We start from the raw sequence: 25,444 nt of genomic DNA on the forward strand, positions 1-25,444 counted from the left end.
CTGAATTCAGCACTGCAATATGCAGCAGCATCAGCAAGACTGAAACTCTGTTCTACTTCTACTTAAGTGCTTTGGCCTAGAAGCTTTTTTGGCATCAGCTGTTCTGGTTTTCAGACAGGATGCTTTATAGTGACGTGGTAAAGCGGGATGAAGCCTAAATTAAGCATCTAACATCATACCCTAAATAACAAAGTACTCAAAAGTGGGACACCTCTGAATTTGCAATGGTTTTTTTACAGACTGTGACAACGTTCAGAAGACATTTGCTTTGATTTAAAGAAACATCTCTCTAATTTAAATTTTTTTTTAATGTATATTACTGGCCAAAGGTTTTTAGTAATTAATTCTGAAGAATCATGTGACACTAAAGAAAAATTCAGCTTTGCATCTGAGGAATAAATTACATTTAACAATATTTCACAATATTACAATATTAGGATTATACATAATTACCTTTTTAAAACAAATGTATTAAGATGTTTATTGAATATCAAATGAAAGTTATTCAAGATATTTTGTATATCAATATATACCTGATATATAAAGACAATGCTCAAAGATTATGACAAAGAGTACATGCTCTACTTTTTCAAACTAGTTTTACAGGAACTGTAAAGGCAGCGTGGAGGCTGTGTAGATATAAACAGCAACTAAAGCATGTGCTGCAGCTTTAATGAAGTATAATGTTGTGTTAAAGGACCCTGCTATTACTGTTTGACATGTCAAATCAACTACTAAGGTAGTGTAATGCACAGGCTGCTAGCTCTTTGCTGCATAGCTCTGAGGATGAAGGCCTTACTCTGTGATCTTACTATCCTCATTCTCCTCCTCGCTCTCTTCATGGAGCGGCTGTAACCTGTATGGCGAGTAAAATATTAAAATAGTATAGTAAAATAACGGTACAGCAGTAAAGAGAAGCAAGCAAGAACTCGGATCCACTTATTTTATCATATTATCATTCACTCTGCTGTGAGGAAAGTTGCAGCACTGAAGGCTGGAAGCAGAGTTCAAAATAATTTTTTATTTTTTTTTGCCACACCTGCGAATGGAAAGTGAAATAGGTACTAGCCATGCTTTTTTATTATTAATTTATTTATTTATTTTAAATCGACCATGAAACTGCATTTTACAATAATTTAAAAAATCTATAAATGTAGAAAATATATAGGATTTGTGATTATTAATCATACACTAAAAAACTATTTGAAGTTGTAAATATTATTACAATAATATTTATTATAATTACAGTATAATATTTAATATGCTTAAAAAGACAACACAATTTTTTTTTGTTTCAAAACTTGGCATTTAATTGTATGTTTATGTTTCATGGCATGTCTTTGTTAATTATAAAATGTATTAATTATAGAGTGAAAATTTGTTTTAGTGTACCACAGATTAGTGACCAAGACCAAAAGACATTGGGTCACTTGCAGCATCATATACAATTTTATTTAATTTACATTATATTATATCATATTACATTATATAAAATTTAATTAATTGAATTGAATTGAATTTAATAATTTAATTTAATTTATCGGTTAAAAAAGAAAAATATATAGATAAGACGTGATTTTGTTAATATATTATTTGTATTTTTTATAAATCACCATCCAAAATTTTGGGGTCAGTATTTATTTATTTATTTATTTATTTTCTTTTAAAAAGAAACAAACACTTTTTTCAGCAACAACAGATTAAATTGATCAAAAGTAACATTAATAATGTTGCATGTATAATGTTGCAAAAAATACCTACTTTAAATAAATGCTGTTCAAAAAATCCTTAATGATCACGGTTTTCACAACTGAGCACAACTGTTTTCAACATTAATGATACAAATTAAATGTTTTTTTGAGCAAATTAGAATGATTTCTGGAGGAAAACTGAAGTAATGATACTGAAAATTCAGCTTTAATAACAGGAATAAATTACAATTCATGTTCAATAAGTAAACAGTTATTTTACATTGTATGAAAATATTTTACTGCATTTTTGGTGAACATAATCTTCTTTCAAAATTCTTACTTAAATTTTGAACAGTAATGTTTTTTTGGGGGGGCTTAAAAAAGTTAAAATAGTTTTGAGGTAAATCTTTAGACACACAACCTGTTTTCTTTAGTAGATTGTATTGTATTGTAATGTATTGTTATAAAGCATACAGAGGACCACAAAGCTAATAGAAATAGACTAAAATCTACACTATTAAACTCTAATTCTAGACCAAAGACTATTGTTCCTGTTTTTGTTATTTGGCAAATGTGTTAATTTTGGACCCTGGCAGAAAGCAAGGAGCTAGAGCGTAATGGAGGGGAAACACTTACTCTGGATCTTCTTCATTCTCTTCCTCCTGGATATTTGGCAGTCTTTGTTAAAACAAACAGTGAACAGGTGAATTCTGAAAACACTGTTAGTGTGTTTATGCATGTGTATGTGTGTGAGAGAGAAAGGGACAGTATAAAAGATAGAGACAGCGCATTGGTGGCAAACAACTTTTGTAGCCACTTTGTGGTTTATCACACCCCAGATCTCAGCCTTAGTGAACACAGAACAGGGCATGACTCAATTCCTCACTGAGTTTGTACTGTGTTTGTGACTTACTGATCGTCAATGTCCGGCTCTTCAGTTTTTGTGTCAATGATGATCTGTGCTGTGTGCTCTTCTTCCAGTTGTCTGACGGCCAATTCTGCAGCCTGCCGGGCCAGATCCTCCGCCATACGAGCTGCTTCCACACGCTCCTGCTGCAGTCTACACACACATACACAGTGATATTATGCCTCCACATGTTATTAAAATGATCAAAAATGCTATATGACTTCTGGGGGTATTTATGAGCAGCTTCTCATTAGGAAACTCAAAATTGCGACAAATTATTTTGATACCTGAATTTCTTATGAGCTTCATGTTCTCCTAAATTATGCAGTGAGGGAATATTTGATTTTGTACGTTTGCCCACTTACAAACAAATGATAAGTCCATCATTTTAATGGGAGGTTTATTTGAACAGTGAGAGACAGAATAACAACAGAAAAACAGAAAAACACATTTCAAAAATGTTATAAATTGATTTGCTTTTTAAGGAGTGAAATAAGTATTTGACCCCTTCGCAAAACATGACCTAGTACTTGGTGGCAAAACCCTTGTTGGCATTCACAGTGGTCAGACATTTTTTGTAGTTGGCCAGCAGGTTTGCACACATCTCATGTGGGAGTCATTAAGGTTTTTGAGGCTGACGTTTGGCAACTCGAACAAATCCACAGATTTTCTATGGGATTAAGGTCTGGAGACTGGCTAGGCCACTCCAGGACCTTACTGTGCTTCTTCTTGAGCCACTCCTTTGTTGCCTTGGCCGTGTGTTTTGGGTCATTGTCATGCTGGAATACCCATCCACGACTCATTTTCATTGCCCTGGCTGAGGGGAGGAGGTTCTCACCCAAGATTTGATGGTACATGGCCCTGTCCATCGTCCCTTTGATGCGGTGCAGTTGTTCTGTCCCCTTAGCAGAAAAACACCCCAAAGCATAATGTTTCCACCTCCATGTTTGACGGTGGGGATGGTGTTCTTGGGGTCATAGGCAGCATTCCTCATCCTCCAAACACGGCGAGTTGAGTTGATGCCAAAGAGCACGATTTTGGTCTCATCTGACCACAACACTTTCACCCAGTTCTCCTCTGAATCATTTAGATGTTCATTGGCAAACCTCAGACGGGCCTGTACATGTGCTTTCTTGAGCAGAGTAGTGTGTTACCAATTGTTTTCTTGGTGACTATGGTCCCAACTGCCTTGAGATCATTGACAAGATCCTCCTGTGTAGTTCTGGACTGATTCCTTACTGTTTTCATGATCATGAGATCTTGCATGGAGCCCCAGACCGAGGGAGATTGATAGTTATATTGTGTTTTTTTTACATTTGCAAATAATCACACCAACTGTTGTCACCCTCTCACTAAGCTGCTTGCCGATGGTCTTGTAGCCCATTCCAGCCTTGTGTAGGTCTACAAACTTGTCCCTGACATCCTTGGACAGCTCTTTGGTCTTGGTCATGGTGGAGAGATTGGAATCTGATTGATTGATAGCTTCTGTGGACAGGTGTCTTTTATACAGGTAACAAATTGAGATTAGGAGCACTCCCTTTAGAAGAGTGCTCCTAATCTCAGCTCGTGGCCTGTATAAAAGACACCTGGGAGCCAGAAATCTTGTTGATTGATAGGGGATCAAATACTTATTTTACTCAATAAAATGCAAATCAATTTATAACTTTTTGAAATATGTTTTTCTGGATTTTTTGTTATTCTGTCTCTCAGTGTTAAAATAAACCTACCATTAAAATTACAGACTGATCATTTCTTTGTCAGTGGCCAAACATACAAACTTGGCAGAGGAGCAAATATAGCATAGTTAAATCCACTACAAGGTGACTGAGATCCAAACCACTTGCTCTCACCTCTCCTCTATGTTTGCTATGGCAGTCTCCTCCGCTTCCTTCTTGATGCTCTCGATGAGAGGTGTCCAGCGTTCAGTCTGGGTCTCTGCGTCCTCCTGCTCCTGCATGGCCAGCACGTGCGGCAGGATATTGGGCAGCACCTGCAGCAGGGATGAGCCCTCCTGCGGCACCTGGACATCCTGCCCTGAGCCCTGCTCTCTCTGCTGGGCCTCCCAGTCTGGGTCCACCTCCTCCAGAACCATATCACACGGGTCCTGCAGGATGCACACTACACCAACAACAGGAAAAATCACGGGTCATAGGCTGACATTAGACTCAAAGACTGAGAATTTGACATGTTTGTGATAGTTTTCCTTTTCTACTGAATGTTTTTGTGTCAGTGCAGCACATGATTTCCTCCGAATCGAAAGATAGAGTCACTTCCAATGGCAAAGACTGTGCATTACAGCACTGATCCCACTGAAGCCCAAAGTGGTTTGCTGGTCTCCAAACATATCTATACAGATTAGTCTGGTCTGTTTTGGTTTTAGATGGTTTTAGAGAGGTTTTGGGCAATTGGCAGCTGTTCAAACTGTATTTTTGCTTCTTTTTTAAATTATTAAAGCTACTAATTCATTGCATGTCTTTATTATGTACTGAGAAGCAACATATTTAAACCCCAATGGCAAAATTTGCACGTTTTGTAAGTTAAAATCTAGCTGATGAAACACTTACGGCATATGTCCTAAAGCGTTCAAACTTACTGAAATAGAAATGTATTTAAAAAAATTAATTAAACTTTTAGCTGCAGTTGCAAATAATACAGTAGTGTTTTTTCCACAAACACTTTTACAAGCATTTTACGCATTTATGCTCTGACCACACAACAAACAATCTGCTTTTTGAAATCATTTATTTATTATTGGTTTCATACAGCTGACAAAGTAAGGTAGCTGCCTGTGTTGTGTTAGCAATAAAACATAAACATAAATAACATCAATATACAGCATAAGAATGCCCCACATTGATTTGTGGCTTTGCTAACATCCTTAGCATGGTAAAACAGCTCATGCGATTTGTTTTTCAAAGCATTTAGACTAACTGTTGCTTTTTATAGCAGGCAACATTGGCAAAAGCATTTAGCGGCATGGGGATTTATGGGCTTTTTTTTTTTCCTTTTTCTTTTTTGTTTTATGGCAAGCATATTGCATATAACTGTGCTCGTTGACACTGCAAAAATTACTTTCTTACTCAGCATTTTTTGTCTTGTTTTCCTGTACAAATATCTAAATGCTCTTATTTACTTAAATAGCAAAATGACATAAGTAATCAAGTCTTGTTTTCTAAAAAATGTGTCAAAATAAAGCAAGTTTATGTTTAAAACTAGAAAAAATATCTGTCATTGGGGTAAGAAGAATAAACTTCCTTTTGAATGACATTTATTTTTTCTATCCCTTCAGGAGATTTTTTTTCTCAATTTAATGATAAATTATTTTTTAGAAAACAAGATTTAATATATTGTCATTTTGCTTGTGTCTTGATTGAATGTTTAGATATATTATACTGGAAAACAAGACAAAAATAAAGAGAAAGAAAGTAAGTGTTTTTTTTTTTTTTTTACGCTAAACGTTATGTTAAACTTTCTACCATCCCGGTTTACCATTCATAGACAATGCTACTAAGTTGATTTCCTCAAAACCTGCTGGAATATCTGACCAATCAAAGGCGGAAATTTTTAATGTTTAGTAACACTGTTGGTGCAAATGCAGACAGAAAATAAATAAGCAATACATGACATTGTAAACTCTGTGTGTTTACTGCATGTCTCTGTGAGGTAGCCTAATCATCAAAGCACTAAACAACCATCGCATTTAACAAGCCAGCACATGAATCTGTAATACATTTTTAGCAAAAATCACCAAGGAAGATTACATGAATACAGTACTTTGAACTGCTACAAATGTCCAAAGCTGATGTAGCTGTATCAAACTAGAGGATATTAGTATGTGTGTCTGTCTGAACGTCTCTCGCTGTCTCTGTGTGGAGGTAATGACTCTTCCAGTCGTCTTCTCCTTATGTTTAGGGGGCTTTAACGGCCTTCTCCCCTGAAACAGAAGGAGAAGAGGAGCTGAGTTAACACCTCCACCTACAAATAAGCAGTGAGAGAAAAGCAATGCCTCTGATATTTTCAAATATATGATCTTGGGGGACAAAACACCCTGTCTTGCAAAGCTGTCTGTAGTCATTATATCTGCGTTTGTAAAGATGTGTTAAAAAATACGTACCGTTTTGAACGATATCAGAGCCGTCCTGCAAATAAACACAGAGGAAATGGGTAAATGGGAAACTAGCACTGAAGTATTTCTTTGTTTTTACACACATTACACTAGTTTAAAGAGGACAGTGTTTGCAGATTACCTCTTTTGGTTTCACTACTGGTTGTGGTATGATGCGTCCGAGCCCCTGTACAATCCAGCCAACCATACTTGAAAACAAATGAAATATATAATTTATTATCATTAGACTTACTTGTATGTAAAGACATTTTACGTTCATGCAAACATTAAAAGGCTTCAGATAACTGTCATGTACACAAAACAAAAAAAACACAAGAAAAGCAATCTAAACAAACACAAAACCAAAACAAACAAAATGAAACATAACAAATGACAAACAAAAAACAAACACAAAACAAAAACCAACCAAAACCAAAACAAACAAAAACTAACAAGCAAAAAAAAAAAAAAAAAAAAATCAAAAAAAAAAAAAAAAAAAAAAACTGCAACAATTGAAACAAAATAAACAAAACACGAAAAAATCAAAAACGCAATCAAAAAATCAATACAAACAAAATGAAATAAAACTAAAAATAACAAGCAAAACAAACAAAAACCAACACACAAAATACCCCCTACAATAAATAAATACATAAAAACCAGAAAAAACTAAATAAACAAACACAACAAAAAACAAAACTAACAAATACTAAAAAAAGAAAGCAAAACAAAAAAAAAAAAACACAACAATTGAACAAAATTAAAAACAAAACAACTAAATAAACAAAACTAACAAGCAAAACAAACAAAAAAGAAAACAAAAACCAAACAAAACATGGAAAAAACAACAATGCAAAAATCAAACAAAAACTAAATAAAAAACAAAACAAAAACAAAACAACTAAATAAACAAAACTAACAAGCAAAACAAACAAAAAAGAAAACAAAAACCAAACAAAACATGGAAAAAACAACAATGCAAAAATCAAACAAAAACTAAATAAAAAACAAAACAAAAACAAAAAAATACAAACAAAATAAAACAAAAGCACAAAACCAAACAAAACAAACAAAATACCCCCCACAATAAAAAACTGAAAAAAAAACTAAATAAACAAACACAACAAAAACCAAAACTAACAAAAAAGAAAATTAAAAAAACTAAACATACAAAACAAAACAAAAAAAAAAACACAAAAACTAATATAATTAAAAACAAAACAAACTAAACAAAACAAGCGAAACAAACAAAAAAGCAAAAACTAAACAAAACATGAAAAAAACAACAACACAACTATCAAACAAAAACTAAATAAAAAACAAAAACAGAAAAAACAATACAAACAAAATAAAACAAAAGCACAAAACAAAAAACAAACAAAAACTAAAAAGCAAAACAAACAAAAACCAAACAAAACACACAAAACAAATAACTCCCACAAAAATCTTACACAATTAAAAAACAAAAAGGAAAAAACTAAAACAAAATGAAACAAAACAATCACAAAACAAAAACGAAACAAAACATGCAAAAAAATAAAAATAAAAAAACAAGCAAAAACAAACACAATGCAAATAAACGAAACAAAAGTTAAAACAACACCAAAAATTATACTAAAACAAAACAAACACAAAAGAAAAGGCAAAAACAAAACAAACATGAAAAAAACTAAAGCAAATAAACAAAACTAAAATAAAAACAACAGCAAAAATAAAACAAAAGCAAAAGGCAAAAACAAAACAAACACAAAGTAAAAAAAAACAAAAAACAAAAAAACACCTAAAAAAAACACAAAACAATACAAAGTAAAGCAAAAACAAAACCCAAAGTAAACACAAAACAAAATCACACAAAAACAAAAATAACAAACAAACAAAACCCAAACACAAAACAAAAACAATACTAATGCAAAACAAAAACAAAACACAAAACCAAAAACTATACAAACAAACAAACAAACACACAAAATAACAAAACCATGTCTATATTTAACCAAGATTTCAAAGCTTGGTTGGTCAACATAGCCATAGACATTGTAAGGGAAGCAGATGGACACTTACTTGGTGCCTTTGGAATCCTCAGCTACTTTAGGTTCCTCAGGAGCTGCAGGTGCAGATGCAGGTGGGGCTGCAGGTGCAGGTGCAGGTGCAGGTGCTGGTGCGGGCGCAGGTGCAGGTGGAGGTGCAGGATCTGGTGTTGGTGCAGGTGCTAAATAGAAAAAAAACGTCAGATGCAGACCACTCAGTCACCAAGGAAGCCTAACATTCTTGATTTTTTAAAATTTACCTGGCTCTTGTTTGCAGGGAGTCACAGGAGCAGAAGCAGCCTTCTGGACAGGTGCTTCTGTAGCAGCGGGAGGACGAAGATGGACAGGAGAGTGAGGAACTACCTTCTCAAAACCATGCTTGATCCATTCTATTACCCTGAAAGAGACAGATTAAAGGAGTTCAGTCAGAATGAGAGTTCAGATTAGCTTCTGACAGCTGATTAACACATACCTTGGAGAGAAGGGCACATTAGCAGTGTCTGGCTCCTCATCAGACATGACCTCCACCACAGGAATATGAGGCAGCGGCTCAGCATCTGGTGAGAGTGAGAATCATGTCACATGTATTGTGCCCTCTCTTGTCAGTCTTTCTCAATGCAAATTATTAAAGTCAAAGTTTATACTGTTCAATATGAGTATATCAAGAGGCTGGACTCACCACGAACGTCTTTGACGTCTTGCACCTGCAAATAGATGAGAAAATCAAAGAAATCTTACTGTATGTAACCCTTGATTTGATATTGGTGTGAAAATTAAAGGGCCAGGTGCTCATGATTGGCTTGCAGCTCAGTTTGTACATCTATATTATGTTAGGTGTCATTAATTTATAAAAATGCTTGCGAAAAATTGTGTACAAAAGTGTACATCAGTGTTTCTTCAACTTTGGACACTTTTGCCCCTGTAAATTTAGAAACTGTAGAAAATATACTCTTTTAAAAGAGCATTTTCACATGCTACATATTGAAATAGTGATAACTATTTCACTTTTTTTAGATTATCATGGTTTTTAATTTTATTAAAAAAAAAAAAAAATTAATCGAAAACCATTCTGGGTCTGTGGTAAGCAAAAGTTTTAAGTGATCTTTAATTAACAAACGGTTAGTTTTAATATAGATTAATGCTGAAGAAACCATGTGTAACACATATGTGACTCTGGACCACAAAACCAGTCATAAGTGGTTCTGACTAGAACCAAAAAATCAGAGCATATTACACCAGTCCTTAGGTCCTTACACTGGCTTCCAGTTATGTTTAGGATAGATTTTAAAGTACTTTTACTTGTTTATAAAGCACTCAATGGCCTAGGTATATGCTCACTGAATATAAACCTAACAGACAACTCAGATCACTAGGATCGAGTCAGTTAGTAATATCAAGGGTTCACACAAAACAAGGGGAATCCGCTTTTAGCTATTATGCCGCCCGCAGTTGGAATCAGCTTCCAGAAGAGATCAGATGTGCTAATACATTAGCCACATTTAAATGCAGACTCAAAACTCACCTGTTCAGTTGTGCATTTATTGAATGAGCACTGTGCTACGTCCGAACAGTTTGCATTATTTTATGTATAATCATTTTACTGTATTAATTAATTTGAAATCATTTTTTTTTTTAATCATCTTAAATGTTCTTAATTTTGTTTTTATTGTTGTGATTATTATTTTAAATTTTTATGATTTTTATGCTTTTATTGATTTTTTTATTTTTATGCTTTTATTGTGATTTTAATTCCTTTTTATGTACAGCACTTTGAATTACCATTGTGTATGAAATGTGCTATATAAATAAACTTGCCTTGCCTTGCCTTGCCTATAAGTGTAAATTTGTCGAAATTGAGAAAGCTTTCCAAAATAAATAAGCTTTCCATTGATATATTGTTTGTTAAAATAGGACAATTTGTCTAAGATACAACTACAGTATTTGAAAACCTGGAATCTGAGGGTGCAAAAAAATCTAAATGTTGAGAAAATCGCCTTAAAAGTTGTCCAAATGAAGTTCTTAGCAATGCATATGACTAATCAAAAATCAAGTTTGTATATGTTCATGGTAGAAAATTTACAAAATATCTTCATGGAACATGATCTTTACTTAATATGCTAAAGATTTTTGACATAAAATCAAATCGATAATTTTGACCTATACAATGTATTTTTGGCTATTGCTACAAATATACCCGTGCTACTTAAGACTGGTTTTGTGGTCCAGGGTCACATATGTAAGCAAGCAATCCTGTTTTAAGCTGCTATCCATGCAAGAATCTGGTGTTTTTGATGCAGAAGGGTCATGGTTATAGCAGGAGAGTTATAGAATAAAGCAGTATTTCTTGACAAGAGGGATTTGCTTTGCAGACTCAACCCATTATCGCCCAAAGCAATGCAGAAAAGCTTGTTTGCAGCAATCAACTTGCGTTTACAACCTTAATTTGTTGTATACTATATGCTGTGATGATAACACAAAGTCATTAATATTCAGCAGTTTGTTTTAAATGGTTCTTGTTTACATATTCAAATCAGCTGATTACTATGAGCAGACAGAAATGCAGGCGAGTGTAGAATATGGCCCCTTTAATGACTTGCGGGACAGAAAAGGGAACAGAGAGCACGATCCTGACACAGCTTGATCCAAAAACACTGTACTTACTGGAGGGTCCACTTTAACCACTGGAACTGCCGGCTAAATGGAAATGCAATAAAACTCTCACAGAAGCACCTGGAAAACCTAAAGACACCTTTGAGGCAGGTGCCTGTATACCTGAAATGCTCTATTAACTCAAAAAACTCTAACTCAAAAAAAATAACTTAATTTTAAGGTGAGACACTGCAGGTGAATAGGGTAAAAAAATTAACTAATAGTTATCACCTTATTTACCCAGTTAATTGATTACATTGATAATTGCGAACATTTTTGCATTACAAGTTTTCTAAAATGTTAGGTTTAAATATGCAAATGAGCCATTATTTAATGAAATATGTACTAATTTGCATTCATTTCTAGTACAAAAATCTAAACATTGGATGAAGTCAGTTTCAGAATTCTTATTTAATTTTTTTTAAGGACATATTAGAGACAAATATTTTTACAGAGGGAATTTTGGTTATCTTATTTTGTCACTCCATAACTCCAAAAAAAATAAATAAATTACAACAGACAGAAAACAATGTATTTTTTTTTTTTTTTACCATTTCGGGGAAAAATGTTGTATAAAATCAAGCTAATGATATATGAACAAATCCCTCTTTAAAAACCTTATATAGACAGGAATAAAATGTAAAGTGTAAAGTGGAGATTTATGGCTCAGTGTAGGAGAAAAAACTCATTTTGAGAAAACGGTCTTTAAAAAATATGTATTGTAATTGAAATGCATTGACACAAATAGATAAAGTGCTATAAAAGAAACACCTAACAGTGTCTTTTGGGTGTTCTCTTTCCATTAGTCTGAAAAAACACTTTATGTAACACCAAAAAGCCAAAACACTTGCCAGGTGCATGAAAAAACAGCGTTTTTGCATGCAGTGCCTTCTCTTAAAATGTGAACTAAAGTAAGCAAATAAATATATAAACTAATAAATAAATTATTTGTATAGTCATTGTTCCTCATTTTTTAAAATCTAATTACAAAGCTAAACCTTTTCAGTAAAAATAGTATTTAACAATAGTAAATAAATAGTAAAAACTAATCTTATTTGCTTATAAAATAGATATTTCAACATTTTTGTGGAGCAATTCTTCCTCAATTTTAATCTAATAACAAAATAATTGTACTTTTTTGTTAATATTAACTACATATATTTGGTTCAACAACTTGAAATCATATTTCACATTTAAAAAATTACAAATTATAATTGTATATAATAATAATAATAATAATAATAATATATATCAATAGTCAATTTATTTTTATAAAAACCTTCATATTTTTAGAAACCCTTAGAAAGGGTTTAATTTCATAATCCATCTTATTTTAAAAATTTCATTTATTTTTTCTTTTTTTTTACAGGACTATTAAACTCATGATTGATCATTCTTTGTAAAAATAAATGTCCATTAACAGCATAAAACATCTTGTCATTAATATGCTTCACAAACTCCAACATGCCTAACTAATAAGCTTATGTAGTGAACTGCATGGACTTGGTAAATAAGCAACAAAATCTTCAGACTGCAGAAAGCCTTTGTGTCTTATGGGATTAGTGAATGTGTGTCTGTACCTCAGTGACCTCCTCTGGCTCTGTGTGACCCTTGTATTTCTCATCTGGCTGTGGAACCACTTTTCCCAGTCCCTGCACAATCCAGCCAATCATTCCAGCCCTGATGGAAGAAGAGATACAGTAAAGTCCATCAGCTGCTCTGGGCATATGAGGATGTGAATGCATGCAAATAAGCTGCGTTGCTCTAAATCAACTCTAGATGGCAGCAGGGGACAGTAAAAACAAACAGGTTTGCCCAGCAAGTGCCAATGAAGCAGTAGCCGATGCTAATAAAAAATGTTCCATTCCAGTAGTGTTCTTGTAGATTAATATATATATATATATCTATATATATATATCACATATATACATGCACACATACATATATATGCATATTTTATGTGTGTGTGTGTGTGTGTGTGTGTGTGTGTGTGTGTATATATATATATATATATATATATATATATATATATATAATTTTATGTTCTAGGGAAGCCAGGTCTGCATATTACAATGCTTAAGTTTATGTCTGTTCAGCATGAGGGTCTTTTGCCTTGAGCTGTTAATATGGAAAAACAGCTCAGTGCAATAAAGTCTATTGCGTGTGTAGCATGCAAAGACTGTCCATGCTGGTCTGCAGCAAAGCTTTGCATGTTGGTGCATGAGCTATATCCTCGATAAGCTACTCACTGATCCGATGTGTTACTGCCATCCATGATACAGTGATGGAAAAATGTGTGATACTCATCAAAACATTCATTTAACAGGCACACACACAGACACAGATGTGAAAAACATAAGAATTCTCACATAACTACATGAAGACAAATTAATAAATGACTGAAACTGAATCTGTATGATTGAAACTATACCTGCTGCTCACTGCATTTCCCTCATGCTGTTCAATCCACGGTAAACAAAACAGAAGAAAAAATAATGTTCAAGAATAAAACAGACACAGTCATATGCTCTATAAATGTATATTAACAGGCTTTCTTAAATCAAAAGGCATGGTTAAATTGCTTGCAATCACTTCACAAGTAGAACAATATAAATAGGTTCTATTTTAAAATGGTGCTAAATTAAAATTCAAAGTAAAAGAGAGAAAAAGATAATAAAAAAGTAAAAAGGAACATTCTTATTTTAGCTTCAAAAATATACTAATTAACTAAAAAAATGAAAGATAATTTCTCATCAAAGTAAAATGGTTTCATAAACACTTAAATGAACCTGTTTTTCTCATTTTTTATTGTGTGTCGTTTCAGGACACAACACATCAGATGTTAAACTGAATCTTGAATTTTGCCACTTGAATGTTAAACATAGTTGTTTGACACTTTGACAGTTTTCACACTTGAGTTAACTTCATCCATCCATCAGTAATGTCTAGAAATAGTATGTATTGCTTTATCTCAAAATTATAGTGACTAAAAAAGGCGACTCTTTATAATGACATGTCCATATTTGTGCCATATTTTTGACAGTGAAATCGATGTCACTGACTTTAAAAGTTGAACTTAAAGGGTTAGTTCACCCAAAAAATACAATTACCCCATTATTTACTCACCTTCCAGGCATCGTAGGTGTATATGACTTACTTCTTTCAGTGGAATGCAATTGAAGTTATATTTAAACATTTTCTGGCTCCTCCAAGCTTTATAAATGCATGGGCAGGTGTTTCTCTTCATCAATCCAAAACAAGTCCAATAAAGTGCATCCACCGTAATAAAAAGTCCTTTAGTGAATTGATGCATTTTTGGAAGAAAAATATCCATATTTAAAACGTAATCACTATAAATAATCACTTTAATCTAGCTTGCGCCAACTGGTTGTGCACTGAAGCCGTTCTGGACGGATGATGTAGGACATCAACGTTGGGCATGCGCCGGTGAGTCTCGCACAAACCAGAGTTTGTTTACAGGAGCAAAGGAAGGAAAGTTTCCTTACTTTAGCAAAGGAAAACCAGTCTCCTCTTGGCTTATATTGAAATGCTCCACCATTTTTTTTTTTTTTTTACAAATCTTCGTTTTGTGCTTCTAATTCCTGACCGTTGTTTTGTTTTGATCTCTCCGTAGCGCGTCCACGTTCGTCACTTCTGAGCGGCGCATGCGCAACGCATACATCCCATTTCATCTGCCCGGAGCTGCTTCTGTGTACGACCAGTTGGCACTAGATTAATATGATTATTACATTTTAAATAAAGATATTTTTCTTACAAAAATGCATCGGTTCTCTACATGAGGCCTTTATTCACCTCCTGGAGCTGTTTGAGGCACTTTTTCTTATGGATGGATGCACTTAATTGGACTTGTTTTGGACTGATGAAGAGAAACACCCAACCATGCCATTCTAAAGCTTGGAAATGCCAGGATAATTTTTAATATAACTCCGATTGGATTTGTTTGAAAGATAAAAGTCATATACACCTAGGATGCCTGGAGGGTGAGTAAATTATGGGCTAATTTTCATTTTTGGTCGAACTAACCCTTTTTGTGCACAAAGAATAAAAAATTAACAACTTTATTCAGCAATTTCTTCTTTTCCATGCCAATCAATGCACATTAAACTGATGTTCCACTGATGTAACATGATGTCCTTACTACCTTTCTGGGCCTTGAACATGGTAGTTCTTGTCTATGCGGGTCAAAAAACTCTCGGATTTCATTCAAAATATCTTAATTTGGGTTCCAAAGATGAACGAAGGTGGGTAATTACAGAATTTCATTTTTGGGTGAAATATCTTGCTTCTGTTTACATCCAGTTGGCCCTAGATTAAAGTGATTATTATGTTTTAAATATGGATATTTTTTCTTACAAAAACACATCAGTTCACTACAGGAGGCCTTTATTCACCCCCCAGGAGCACTTTTTATTTTGGATGGATGCACTTAATTGGACTTGTTTTGGACTGATGAAGAGAAACACCCACCCATGCCATTATAAAGCTTGGAAATGCCAGGATAATTTTAACTCTGATTGGATTCGTCTGAAAGATAAAAGTCATATACACCTAGGATGCCTGGAGGGTGATTAAATTATGGGCTAATTTTTCATTTTTGGGTGAACTAACCCTTTAATTAAAATTGACAAAAGCAAAAATATTTAAGTCACAATGACCTGTGAAATATGTACTTTGCACATTGGTAAGAACCAAAAAGTATTTTGGCCTTGAAAATGTAATTGAGTAAAAGTGCAAGTATTATTTTTTAATAGTAATTAAACTAATAGTTCACCCAAAAATTTAAATTCTGTCATTAATTACTCACCCTCATGTCGACCTTCATTCATCTTCAGAACACAAATTAAGATATTTTTGATGAAATCCAAGAACTTTTTGACCCTGCACAGACAGCAACGCAACTGACACGTTCAAAGCCCAGAAAGCTGGTAAGGACATTGTTAAAATAGTCTATGTTACATCAATGGTTCAACTGTAATTTTATAAAGCTACAAAAAAAAAATTGTGCACAAAGAATAAAACTAATGAGTTCATTCAGCAATTTCTTCTTTTCCATGCCAGTCGATGCACATTCCACTGATGTACCACTGAAATCACACAATGTCCTTACTACCTTTTTTGGGCCTTGAACATCTTAGTTGCATTGTTGTTTATGCAGGGTCAGAAAACTCTCGGATTTTATCAAAAATATTTTAATTTGGGTTCTGAAGATGAATGTGGGTGAATAATTAATGAAAGAATTTTTATTGTTGGATGAAATATCTCTTAAAGCACAGCACAAAATCTCAAAATTTTGACTCAAGTTTAGTAATGAAGTACAATTACCTAAGAACTGTGACTAAAAGGTCTGCTACTGATTATTAAGATTTTCAATGAAGAGATTAAAATATAATTCACCATTTTGAGTCCATGTACTATGTGCTGTTTTCTGCTAGGTTACATAAGATTAGGAAACATATCGATTTACCTGTTCAAGCCGGATACTGTCACCCTAATTGAGGTTGTTCATTCATTTTAAAGCCCTCATTGTTTTTATTTAAAGATTAATTAAATTAAAGATTTCATCCTTTTAAAATGTCTTTCTTTAAGCATTACCATCTGACCAGTTGTAGCCCACAAACATTATTACTTAGATTTGCAGCTTTATTATGTGAGTGTACGTGACAAGAGTCATGAAAATACCTTAACTTCACTGTTCGCCAGTTTAGAGGAGTTCACTGGCTGAGGGAGAGCACTACTGAACCCATGAGAGAGCCAATTCAAAACCCCACTCTGAGAGCTGGAAAAAGAGAGAGAGAAGGAGAGATAGAAGGAGGGATAGATAACAGTAATTAGGTCTGGCAGGATTACAGCGTCTAGAGACTCTGAATGCACATACTGTATGTCCCACACACACACACACACACACACACACACACACACACACACACACACACACACACACACACAAACAAACATAACATCACCTGTTTTCCTCTGAGACCTCCTCCGTTGGCTTGGAAGATTCTGTAAAATAACATCGTGAAAAATGAATGAAGGACTTTTTTTCTGTTATTCAGTGTTAGTCATTGATTAAAACTGCTGTCAAATTTGATAGAGTGCTTAGTTACCTTGTTTTGCATCCTCTTTGTCCGTCACATCCTAAAGAATCATACAGAGATAGTGAAGACATGCTTAAACCGTGAAAGGTGACTCAGTGTTCACACATGCACACAAACTCACAGTCGCTGGTGCATTGGTCTGGTCCTCCTCTGCCAGTTTCCCAGGAGACACTGGAGGCTGGGGAACAACCTTTATCACCCAGCTAAACATGCTGTCAGAACAACACAGCAAATCAATGTCAAACAAGGAGGTTTAAGATCATGAAAAAGCATCATCCAAAAAGCAGAGCTGATAACTAACTAACTAAAACCAGTGACTCCACTACTTTATATACATTTTCATATACCATAGTTCTTCAGTACAAAAGTAAACTATTGCAAATAGCAAACCCTGTTGAAAGAAACAGCATATGCTGGTTAGGTAGGTTTTGATGCTGGTATGCTGGTTTAAGCTGGTCTTTTGCTGGTTTATGCTGGTCCTTGGCTGATTTTATGGTCCTTTGATTATGCTGGTCCTTGACCAGCAATATGACCAGCTAAGGACCAGCATAAACCAGCAAATGATCAGCATAAACCAGCTAAGGACCAGTATAAACCAGCAAATGATCAGCATAAACCAGCTAAGGACCAGCATAAACCAGCAAATGATCAGCATAAACCAGCTAAGGACCAGTATAAACCAGCTAAGGACCAGCATAAACCAGCTAAGGACCAGTATAAACCAGCTAAGGACCAGCATAAACCAGCTAAGGACCAGTATAAACCAGCAAATGACCAGCATAAACCAGCTAAGGACCAGTATAAACCAGCTAAGGACCAGTATAAACCAGCAAATGACCAGCATAAACCAGCTAAGGACCAGTATAAACCAGCTAAGGACCAGTATAAACCAGCAAATGACCAGCATAAACCAGCTAAGGACCAGTATAAACCAGCTAAGGACCAGCATAAACCAGCAAATGACCAGCATAAACCAGCTAAGGACCAGTATAAACCAGCTAAGGACCAGTATAAACCAGCAAATGACCAGCATAAACCAGCTAAGGACCAGTATAAACCAGCTAAGGACCAGCATAAACCAGCAAATGACCAGCATAAACCAGCTAAGGACCAGTATAAACAAGCTAAGGACCAGCATAAACCAGCAAAGAACCAGCATAAACCAGCAAATGACCAGCATAAACCAGCTAAGGACCAGTATAAACAAGCTAAGGACCAGTATAAACCAGCTAAGGACCAGCATAAACCAGCAAATGACCAGCATAAACCAGCTAAGGACCAGTATAAACAAGCTAAGGACCAGCATAAACCAGCTAAGGACCAGTATAAACCAGCTAAGGACCAGCATAAACCAGCAAATGACCAGCATAAACCAGCTAAGGACCAGTATAAACAAGCTACGGACCAGCATAAACCAGCAAATGACCAGCATAAACCAGCTAAGGACCAGCATAAACCAGCTAAGGACCAGCATAAACCAGCAAATGACCAGCATAAACCAGCTAAGGACCAGTATAAACCAGCTAAGGACCAGCATAAACCAGCAAATGACCAGCATAAACCAGCTAAGGACCAGTATAAACCAGCTAAGGACCAGTATAAACCAGCAAATGACCAGCATAAACCAGCTAAGGACCAGTATAAACCAGCTAAGGACCAGCATAAACCAGCAAATGATCAGCATAAACCAGCTAAGGACCAGTATAAACCAGCTAAGGACCAGCATAAACCAGCAAATGACCAGCATAAACCAGCTAAGGACCAGTATAAACCAGCAAATGACCAGCATAAACCAGCTAAGGACCAGTATAAACCAGCTAAGGACCAGTATAAACCAGCAAATGACCAGTATAAACCAGCTAAGGACCAGTATAAACCAGCTAAGGACCAGTATAAACCAGCAAATGACCAGCATAAACCAGCTAAGGACCAGTATAAACCAGCTAAGGACCAGCATAAACCAGCAAATGACCAGCATAAACCAGCTAAGGACCAGTATAAACAAGCTAAGGACCAGCATAAACCAGCAAAGAACCAGCATAAACCAGCAAATGACCAGCATAAACCAGCTAAGGACCAGCATAAACCAGCAAATGACCAGTATAAACCAGCTAAGGACCAGCATAAACCAGCTAAGGACCAGTATAAACCAGCTAAGGACCAGCATAAACCAGCAAAGAACCAGCATAAACCAGCAAATGACCAGTATAAACCAGCTAAGGACCAGCATAAACCAGCTAAGGACCAGTATAAACCAGCTAAGGACCAGCATAAACCAGCAAATGACCAGCATAAACCAGCTAAGGACCAGTATAAACAAGCTACGGACCAGTATAAACCAGCTAAGGACCAGCATAAACCAGCAAATGACCAGCATAAACCAGCTAAGGACCAGTATAAACCAGCTAAGGACCAGTATAAACCAGCAAATGACCAGCATAAACCAGCTAAGGACCAGTATAAACCAGCTAAGGACCAGCATAAACCAGCAAATGATCAGCATAAACCAGCTAAGGACCAGTATAAACCAGCTAAGGACCAGCATAAACCAGCAAATGACCAGCATAAACCAGCTAAGGACCAGTATAAACCAGCAAATGACCAGCATAAACCAGCTAAGGACCAGTATAAACCAGCTAAGGACCAGTATAAACCAGCAAATGACCAGTATAAACCAGCTAAGGACCAGTATAAACCAGCTAAGGACCAGTATAAACCAGCAAATGACCAGCATAAACCAGCTAAGGACCAGTATAAACCAGCTAAGGACCAGCATAAACCAGCAAATGACCAGCATAAACCAGCTAAGGACCAGTATAAACAAGCTAAGGACCAGCATAAACCAGCAAAGAACCAGCATAAACCAGCAAATGACCAGCATAAACCAGCTAAGGACCAGCATAAACCAGCAAATGACCAGTATAAACCAGCTAAGGACCAGCATAAACCAGCTAAGGACCAGTATAAACCAGCTAAGGACCAGCATAAACCAGCAAAGAACCAGCATAAACCAGCAAATGACCAGTATAAACCAGCTAAGGACCAGCATAAACCAGCTAAGGACCAGTATAAACCAGCTAAGGACCAGCATAAACCAGCAAATGACCAGCATAAACCAGCTAAGGACCAGTATAAACAAGCTACGGACCAGTATAAACCAGCTAAGGACCAGCATAAACCAGCAAATGACCAGCATAAACCAGCTAAGGACCAGTATAAACCAGCTAAGGACCAGCATAAACCAGCAAATGACCAGCATAAACCAGCTAAGGACCAGTATAAACCAGCTAAGGACCAGCATAAACCAGCAAATGACCAGCATAAACCAGCAAATGACCAGCATAAACCAGCTAAGGACCAGTATAAACCAGCTAAGGACCAGCATAAACCAGCAAATGACCAGCATAAACCAGCTAAGGACCAGTATAAACCAGCTAAGGACCAGCATAAACCAGCAAATGACCAGCATAAACCAGCTAAGGACCAGCATAAACCAGCAAATGACCAGCATAAACCAGCTAAGGACCAGTATAAACCAGCTAAGGACCAGTATAAACCAGCAAATGACCAGCATAAACCAGCTAAGGACCAGTATAAACCAGCTAAGGACCAGCATAAACCAGCAAATGATCAGCATTTCATTTCATTTCATTTATTAAGATCCCCATTAGCGCCTGAAATCTCAGTTGCTATTCTTCCTGGGGTCTCCTCTACATTACATCAAATCATCATTTTCTTACATTATTCACACACACACCCATTCACACACACATATACACAAAATAGAAACAATCTACAATAGCCCAATGCAATTAAATAAATAAACAAACAAAAACTGCTGTACATTTATACATATAATCCATAAATAGCTTTCCAATACAGACTATAAGGCATCTTTCCATATTACCATACTTTTCCAGTATCATGACTCTTGTGTAAACAGAAACAATTTTAATTTCTTTTGAAAATATTTTCTGTTATTTTCCAACAACAGAAATCCTGGTAATCCATTCCATGCAACCATGGCCCGATAAAAAACTGCTCTCTGAAGCTGATTAGTTCTAACTAAAGGCAGAACACATCGCCTTCCAGTAGTTTGTCTTGTGCAATAATTATGTTGATCAGCAAAAAATGACAATTTTCTGTAAATTATTTCAGGAGTTTTTGTTTCAATTATATTATGAATAAATGACAATAAAAAATATTTCAATCTATATTTTACAGTTAACCATGCCAAATTATTGTGCATTGTAATTACATTAGTTGTATATGAACAACCCAAAACAATACGTGCTACTTTATTCTGTGCGACTTGCAATTTATATAAATTATTTTCATTGGTATTTGACCAAACAACTGAAGCGTAGTCTAAATGAGATAATACTAAAGATTGGGCTAACCTTTTGATCAGCCATTTGGGAATAAATTTCTTACAGTATCTAATTATTCCCATGCTACGACCCATTCTTTGCAATATTTTATTTATTTGGCTATTCCAAGACAGTGAGCTATCCACAATTACACCTAATAGATGAATTTCTTCTACTTGCTGAATCACATTTCCTCCTATATCTAAATGCAATGTTAGTGATGGCTTAAGAAAATATTTTGACCCAAGTATCATACATTTTGTTTTACCTGCATTAATAAGTAATTTATTATCAGTAATCCATTGTATAACCAAATCTAACTCCGTATTTAACATAATATTCAATTGATCTACATCTCTTGCTGATAAACACAATGTTGTATCATCTGCATACATTGCCATGGTTGCATGTTTAATTACAAGTGGAAAATCATTTGTGAAAACAGAAAATAAAAGAGGTCCTAAACAACTGCCCTGGGGCACTCCACAACTCATTTCTTCCACCTCAGAGTAACTACCATTAAAATAAACTGTGTATTCACGTTTACTGATATAGCTTTCAATCCACCGAACAGCAGTTGGTTCAAATCCATAACAAACTAACTTTTTTAATAAAATACTGTGGTCTAGAACATCAAAGGCTGCACTTAGATCTAAAAATACTGTGCCCACCAAATTCTTATTATCAATTTCCTGTAGCCAGTAGTCAGTTAACTGAGTAAGTGCTGTTGTTGTGGAATGACCCATTTTATAAGCATGTTGATACATTGTGTTTAACCCATTGACTTCCAAATACTCTTGTATTTGATTATACACAACTTTTTCCATCACTTTGCTTACTGCCGGTAATAAACTTATTGGTCTGCTATTCTGACCTGAAAACTGTTCTTTGTTATTTTTAACTAAAGGTAAAATTTTTGCTTTTTTCCATTGTGAGGGAAAAACACCTGCTGTTAAACTCAGATTAATAATATGAGAAATGGGCAAAGCAATGACATCTACCACCATCTTTAACAGTTTAACATCTAAGTGATCTATTCCACATGGTTTATCTTTACTTGTTTGTAATATTTTCTTCACACTGTCCTCTGTTACAGTATTAAATTTAAATCTACAGTCTTTTGTTGTCATTATCCTATTTGTTATTAATTCATATGAGATATTTTCATCTTGTCCCAAATCCATGGCTTGTCTAATTTTTTGTATTTTATGCTTAAAAAAATGGCTCAAATAATTAGCAATCTCTTTTGGTCTAGTAAGACAAATCCCATCAGCCTCTAATGATGTTATATTACGTTTTGTTTTCCTTCCCAATAACTCATTAAATGTTTTCCATACCTTTGCACTATCCATTCCAGCCTCTCTTAATTTATTATAATAATATATTTGTTTTTTACGTTTATTCATTTTAGTCACCTGATTTCTTAATTTACGATACTTATTCCACTGAACCACATCATTCTGTTTAATAGCTTCTACTTTGGCTTGATTCCTGTGCCTCATATGTTCTTTGAGCTCTTGATCCAGCCATGGAGTTGAGACATTTCTTACAGTTTGTTTCTTTAAAGGAGCATGTTTGTCTATTACTCTGGTTATCAAATTGTCGAAGATGGCCACAGCTCTGCCAGGATTCTGTTGCTGTGTAACCTCCGACCAATCTACACTCCTCATTTCTTCTACGAAATCGTTCTCTTTAAACTTTTTATATGTCCTTTTATGAATAAAATTTTGACCGGATTTAGGTACTTTTGTTATTCTTTTCACAGCTATTAAATTATGGTCACTACAACCTACTGGAATAGAGACTGCCTCCGCACATAAGTCTGTTGCATTTGTAAAAATTAAATCAATAAGTGTTGCTGAATATGTGCCATCGGCTTTTAAATTTACTCGTGTATAATCCTTAACTATTTGAGACAGATTACAAGTATTAGCTAAAGAAAGTAATTTACCCTTTGATGTACAATTTGTAGACTTCCAATTTATATTAAAATCTCCTAAGAAATAAATTTCATCTCCCATTTCACATGCTTTATCCAACATTTCACATATTTGATCCAAATGCATCACAGTAGCATTCGGTGGTCTATAACAGCATCCAATAAGAACAGGCTTTACATAAGGTAATTGTAGCTGTACCCATATTACTTCAACTCCTGGCATGTTAAGATCTCCTCTAACTTTAACTGGAATATGGTTTTTAACATAACAAGCTACTCCTCCTCCATTCAAATTTCTGTCCTGCCTATGTAAATTATAGCCATCTATATTCAATACAGAACTATTAATAGTTGAATCGAGATGTGTTTCTGAAATGGCTAATATATGGAAATTATGATTCTGTAATATTTCTGAGATATCATTTATTTTATTCCTTAAACTACAGACATTCAAATGAGCTATTTCAAACATACCGTTTTGTGCCAAAAAATATTTTTCAACCATCTAACACTTGTTTGTCCATCAATACTCCTGCCTTTAATATTACATTGAGCTCTCATTAATGCAAATATAACATCCAACCACTCACACATCACATACATACACACACACACACAAATATCTTCAACATTGTAATGAAATAAACAAAATACATCAGTAGAGCAACGCTTGCTCATGACAGATTATTCATTTCCTAAACTAAATATTAGCTATGTGGCCTTAATTCAGTAACAAGAACTTATAATATCAGACTTATCCAAAATTCAAAAATTTCTTTTCTGTTTACCTTGCCCACAACATAATTAACTTAACAGAAAAATCACTCTTAACAGTGTTGTAATTTATAATTCATTTTATCTGTTATCACATGACCTTATTGTTTATCCAATCCAATCTAATCCCTCACTTTCAATCCAGTATCGATTATAGTCTTTACGTACACTTCTGCTGCACTGCGTTCTGTGAACTTCTTAGTCTCTCCTTTAAATGTTATTATCAGCGTCGCTGGATGAATTATGCCATGTCTCACCCCTGCGTCCTTCAATTTACTCCTTATTTCCCGAAATCCTGCACGTTTTTTGGCCATTTCTGTAGTTAGATCTGGAAAAATCCTTAACTTCATCCCTCGTACTTGTAGCACTCCCTCTTTCTTGGCGATTTTTATGATCTCCTCTCTCGTCATGAATTTGTGAAGACGTACAATCATCACTCGATCTTCACCTTTCCCAACCGGTCCAATCCTGCGGGCCATCTCCACCTGTAACTCGCCCCGTAGTTTATCTCGGAATAAGTCATCAAACAAATCAGCAATGTAGCTGGTCGGATTCCCTTTTTCGATGTCATTCGTCAAGCCAAATACACGCACGTTGTATTTGCGACTGTGCATTTCAAGTCGCTCGCCTTTACGTTTCAGCTCCTCATTGGCCTTCATAAGTCCATCACACACAGTCTCCAGCTTTGTCACACGTGAATCCAGGTTCGACATTGTCACATCAACTTCACCAAGTCTTTGTGTGCAAACAGATATGTCTTTCATGAGGTTGTTTAGTTTTTCCACCACCACATTTAACTCCTCTCGCATTATATTACGTATGAGGGCTGAAAGCTCCAGCGTGTTACACTCCTCACCCGCCAT

General features: G+C 35.2%; 2 protein-coding genes across 9 annotated transcripts in view; one reads left to right on the forward strand and one right to left on the reverse strand.

The window, feature by feature from the left end:
• The window catches only part of kifc3 (kinesin family member C3), a 100,281-nt gene that overhangs the window by 36,443 nt on the left and 38,394 nt on the right, over positions 1-25,444 (forward strand). The gene's annotated exons all lie outside the window — the stretch shown is intronic.
• LOC141345579 (uncharacterized) lies at positions 796-25,444 on the reverse strand. The gene is made up of 19 exons (XM_073850451.1): positions 24,750-25,444; positions 17,620-17,710; positions 17,508-17,538; positions 17,364-17,403; positions 17,080-17,176; positions 13,811-13,836; positions 13,629-13,643; positions 12,960-13,059; positions 11,392-11,424; positions 9,410-9,434; positions 9,203-9,287; positions 8,991-9,127; positions 8,765-8,912; positions 6,846-6,912; positions 6,713-6,737; positions 4,449-4,716; positions 2,605-2,751; positions 2,328-2,369; positions 796-856 (listed from the first exon to the last, which is right to left on the reverse strand). Exons 1-19 carry the CDS (start codon positions 25,442-25,444, stop codon positions 796-798), a joined length of 2,133 nt encoding a protein of 710 aa, XP_073706552.1.

The sequence above is a fragment of the Garra rufa genome, chromosome 11 (assembly GCF_049309525.1).
Source record: "Garra rufa chromosome 11, GarRuf1.0, whole genome shotgun sequence".
NCBI lineage: Eukaryota > Metazoa > Chordata > Actinopteri > Cypriniformes > Cyprinidae > Garra > Garra rufa.